General features: G+C 29.3%; 1 protein-coding gene across 1 annotated transcript; it reads right to left on the bottom strand.

The window, feature by feature from the left end:
• Nucleotides 1-322: 322 nt before the first annotated feature.
• Nucleotides 323-1,741, bottom strand: LOC105117514 (charged multivesicular body protein 1-like). The gene is made up of 2 exons (XM_011015199.1): nt 1,338-1,741; nt 323-821 (listed from the first exon to the last, which is right to left on the bottom strand). Exons 1-2 carry the CDS (start codon nt 1,660-1,662, stop codon nt 535-537), a joined length of 612 nt encoding a protein of 203 aa, XP_011013501.1. The 5' UTR covers nt 1,663-1,741; the 3' UTR covers nt 323-534.
• Nucleotides 1,742-5,520: the final 3,779 nt, after the last annotated feature.

Here is a 5,520-nt window from a genome sequence, read left to right as displayed (position 1 = left end):
TGTCATGAGCAGGGATTGAACGACGCTGATAGAACTGGTTTAAGAAAGGAAGAGGATAGTTTCAAAGGGGTTATATATATTTAGGGCATTAGAAGGACAAGAAAAAATGCAGGAGTATCTAAAGCAGGTTCTCATCAATTTGACTTCAAAATTTGAACTCAGAGACACCTGCCAAAAACCATAATTCACAATTCAAGGATTCGAAAGGAACATTTCGAGGGAAAAAAATGGAGACATTGCTCTATGAGACCTGAATACACATAAGCTCTTCCAACATTCAATTTTGCCCCATATGCATACAAATCATACTACCTCATACTTATAATCTGAAAGACTGAAACCATTCATCATATTCTAAGTCTAGAAAGTAAGTGCTGGTAAATATGTTAACCAACTCATAGAGTGCATTAGCCATTCATATTCAACATGCAAAGAGTCTGCACAATATGTTTTCGGCATGAAGCACAATCAAAACACCATCTATATTAATGATATGTAACATTCGCATGAGATAATCAGATCCTGAAACATAATTTATCCTCTGGCCTTAAGCTCTGCAAGCCGCCTTGACAGGTCATCCTCATCCACCTTCTCCTGCGTCTTGGTTGCCACTGCATGTGCAGCAGGCTGTGGCAGCCCGACAGAGACCTCCAATCCATAGTCATCAGCTACCTGTTGCATCAAGCTGTTGACCTCACCCTCAGGTGTGGACAGTGAGGTAGAACCAGCCATTGCGCTCTCCATGAACTCTGCCTGTACCTCCATGTTCACAAACTGCTTCTCAAACTGATCCATTGTCTCTGACATCTTCTGCAAATTACCTGCATTTAGCAATCATTCAAAACATTATCATAAAATAAACCCAAGGCGTGTTATCTTTCAGTAGACGATGACCTCAGAATCAGTGAAAGCCCACCATCCAATAATGAACACTTCACACATTCTCATAGCAGAGTTGAAGAGTAACCAGTTCCATGAACTTATGATTAGATTTCTACAGACGTAATTCTTAATACCAATCCAAAAACAGAATCCAGCAAGCTATAAAGCTCTCGAGGTAGTAATTTCTGAAGTTAAATTGCCCATTTCACAAAATAGCTACTAATCAATCATACCAGTACTAAATCCAAAGTCCCAAGACAAATGAATTTGCTACAACCCTATGCCACTTTTTTATCAGGAAAAAAAAAATTAATCAGCAAAATCCCAGACCCCGTTTTTCTCAATTTGATTAGTAACATAGAGAAAGTAAACACAACCCAACAATCGAAAATAAAAGATCAACAAAAGCCCATCAATATATTAACGAAAAAATGTCTAGAAAGTAAATGAATTACCAGTAGCGAGAGTAGACTCGAGAGACTTAACAATAGAAGCCATAGACTTGTTAATGGTAGTCATCTTAGCCTGAGTATCAAGCCTGGCCACGACGGCATCGAGCCTGGAGGCGAGCCTCAAGTAATTCATCTGTTCAGTTCTCTTACGAATGGCATTCTCGGCATAGATTCGAGCACCATCCATGTTTCCCTTCTCGATCGCCTTCTTGACTTTCAATTTCTCCGATTTCTCTTCCTTCTCGCACTTCCGAGCTTGCCTTTGCAGCGATTTTGATGTGAATTTCAAGTCCATAATCTGATTCAGAAGCTTCTCCGCGTTTCCCATTGCTGAAGAAAATCTCGTTTTTTTTTTTTTTTTTTAAAAAAATTTTTTTTTGTTAGGGTTATATGATTGTTGACTGTGGCTTGATCTTGTTTCTTTTCTTTTATGGTCTTGCCCGCTGTGGGTTTATTTTAAATTACTATGTTACCCTTGGAAGAACGGCACCTGTGTGAATTTTTGCGATTTGCTCACTTTCTAGAATGAGTGGATTTTTGCTTCTTCTTTTTCGTATTTTAAAATTTTTAATTTTTAATTTTTAATTATTTTGATTTCTTAATATTAAAAATAAATTAAAAATATTATTTTAATAAATTTTTAAGGAAAAAATATTTTAAAAAATAAGAGTTATTACCATGACAAATACACTTTAATACCTCCTAGATTCCATGTGTCTCACGAGAGAACTTCAAGTTAATTTTTAAAGTAAAAAAATGGATATTATCATTATAAATATATATTTTTGAAATTTTTTAATTAAATAATAAAAATATAATATTTTCTTTTGATATAATAAATTAAAAAATATATAAATTAACAAATTATAAAAAAAATATGAGTGCTAATTAAATATAAAATGAGAAGTTGATCTTTTTAATAATAAAAAAAATAGATGCAAATAAAAATATTTTATAAATATAAGTTAAATAAAGTCTTTCTAGTTAATGGTACATAAGTGCAATAAACTATGAAATGGAAAAAAGAGTAAAAAGCTGGACAATTTTCAAAGTTAAATTTTATTTGGTTTTGCTACAATCAAAATAAATATTCAAAAGTATTTGACATATTTAAACTTTTAAAAAAATTTCTTTTAGTTAAAATTCTCATTTTTTATTTGTGTATTTTTTTCATATTTTGACATAATATGTATTTTTTTAAGTTTTTTAAGGTAATTAAAATAAGTATTCACAAGAATTCTAATAATTTAAATTTATGAGAAAGAATATTATCTTTTAGTCAAAATCTATTTCTCCTTATACATTTGATGAAAACATGTATTTTTTTCTATTTTGATGAAAACATGTATTTTTTATTAGAAGCATGTTGTTTTAAATGAACAATTATCATGCTTTGAAAAGAAAATTCCAACAAAAAAAAAAAACTTATGTCTTGATAATTTTTATGTGCTTGTATTGAAAAAAAAAAGAATAATTACTTCATGAAAACTATGTTAAAAATTCACAATAACAATATATGTATATATATGTGTATATATATATTATTTTGCATTTTTTAATAAAATTTTACATATTAGATTCATGTATAATTATTTATAAAATAATTGAAAATATTACCGTAAAAGTATCTAATCTTATTTTAAAAAAAAACATAATCGAATGATTTCTTAAAAATAATTGTTATTTCTTTAAAAAAAATTTATTAAAAAAATTAAAAATCAGATGAATAAAGTTTATAGGTGTTTGTGCTTCAACAAATGACCCAAGCATGCTTAGACTTGCATGCTTGGCCTAAAAGGAAATAGCCTAGGCACACTTGGTTATCTTTTTTAAAAACAAAAAGTATTTTTTTTTTCCAACTAGAATGGAGGACACATCCAAAATTTAAATTTCAATTTAATTTTATCTAAAAACATAAAAAATTAGAACCTTGATAACCTCAATTTAAAACCCAAATCACCCTCCAATCAATCTAAACACTAAAAATCAAATTAAATAAACAATCTTTATAGATATTGGTATACTTTTTTCGATAAGGATAAAAGAAAAAACCACCTTCATTTAACTCTCATCTTTAAAACAAGCCTGTTGACACTAAGATCGATCTATTTTTATGGATGGAATGTGATCGGCCAAAATCTTTCTCTTTGTCTTTCTTTTTGATGACTTTTTATTTTGTCTCATGATTAGTACTTAAAAGTACATTTTTATCAAGGTTTTATATTATCATTTTGCACTTGAAATATCAATAACTCCTTAACTAAAACATGTTTTATAATAACAAGTCTGATACCATAAGATACCTTTCATTTATGGTAAATGCAAGCCTATCACATAAATGAAATGATTGATTGATGAGTTGAAGTATTGAAATTGAAAAGACAAAGAGAGGGTAAAGCTTAGAAAAGTGATACTGGTTTAGTCCAAACTAGAACACTCAAATTGGATCATAAATAAAGTTGTAGAACTTGGATTTAGACCTGCTTTATATGGTTGGAAAGCTAAGATACATGCCTAAAACTTTCATACTCGCAAGACTCAATTTTGCTGTTTGGAAATCCAAATCTTCATAACAACGTAAAAGTCCGAATCTGTCCTGCAGCCTAGGCATTGTTCAGTGTTTAACCCATATCTCGAGTTCTAGAAGTCCAAATGACCTCAATTGTTTTTTTCAAGAAACCTGAGATAATTTCCTAGAACTGTCATGCAAATTCTGACATTATCAATGATATTTTATTCAAACAAGAAGATAAGAATTTTCACCAAGTCAAGATGTGGTCACCCACTTAATAATTAGTTATCAAATCAATAGTTCTAAATTTTGGCTTATAAAAGGAGGCATTTGTCATGCATTTAGACATCTTGGTTTTTAGATTAAGATGCTCTTGCTTTCTCTCTTTATATTTTTACAATACTTAAGTTTTGCTTTCATTAATATATTGTTTATACCTTTCATTTCCTTTCCTTTACTTAGTTAACTTTTATCTTATTTATGTTCTTATCTTGTTTATTTATGTTTCTCTTTTTCATTATGTTTAGCTAAGTTAATTATGTCAAGGTGAAAAAGTTACATTAATGGTTTAAGAATAAGTATAATGTAAACTTAACATGGACTTTAATGTTTGATACTAAAATGTTTTGTATTTGTTATCTTGTTTACTTTTAATACTTTGCTTGTTAATGATTAATCAGGATTTATGTTGTATAACACTTGGTACAATAAATACTTAGCACTTTCATAACCCAACCATATGGTATAACCAACACTTGTGCTATGAAAGGAACTTGATTTGTTGTTAACATAAGTTATAATTATAAATACCTGATAATATTTACAAGTATTAATATTATTCGAATAAGATAACTAATGTAATCATGTTAACTATTTAAAATCCAATTGGAACCTTCTTTATGTGTGATTTCAGTTGAGTAATAAGAGTTCATACTATACTTGTTTGAAATACCATTAGTGAATCCTCTAATCTTGACATTTATTTTTATCATTATTTAATCCTCATATTAATCTTACATGTCAAAGTCCTCTTTAACTTATTATTACTACTACTACTACTACTACTACTACTACTACTATTACTATTGTTGTTGTTGTTGTTGTTGTTGTTGTTGTTGTTGTTGTTTTTGTTATTATTATTATTATCTATAATTTATATAGTTAACCTCTCTGTGGTTTAACTTCGATCTTGCCGAGTTATTTATTACTTTGACACTCTTGTATTTGGGAGAAGGCATCAATCTTTTGATCGTGTCAAGTTTTTGACACCATTGCCGATGAGGTAAATTCTTGTACAAATTATAATATTTATTTTATTTTCTCTTCACTTTTCTTGTATCTAACTTTATTTTTTTTGTTTTCTTCTATCTTTTATTTTATTCTTACGCATGCATGAGAGTGTGGTCACGTATATTAAGTGGTAGACTTTATAGGGTATCCTCATCATTTTCAGAAAAATATGACCAAAGAAGATAACCAATCGCTTCATAATGAGAATAATCGTTTTGGAACACTTAGAGACCACATGAATACCACAAGAACAAGTGCACCATTATGCATAGTTTTTCCTCGTGATGCATCTCATTTTAATTTTAAGTAAGATATTATTCAATTTTTACCTTCTTTTCATGGTTTAGATTTAGAAAATCCATACTTGCATTTAAGAGAATTTGA

This window comes from Populus euphratica, unplaced genomic scaffold (assembly GCF_000495115.2).
Source record: "Populus euphratica unplaced genomic scaffold, PopEup_1.0 scaffold1387.1, whole genome shotgun sequence".
Classification (NCBI taxonomy): Eukaryota; Viridiplantae; Streptophyta; class Magnoliopsida; order Malpighiales; family Salicaceae; genus Populus; species Populus euphratica.
Note: the sequence above shows the minus strand (reverse complement) of the source record. Positions and strands in the feature narration are given on the sequence as shown.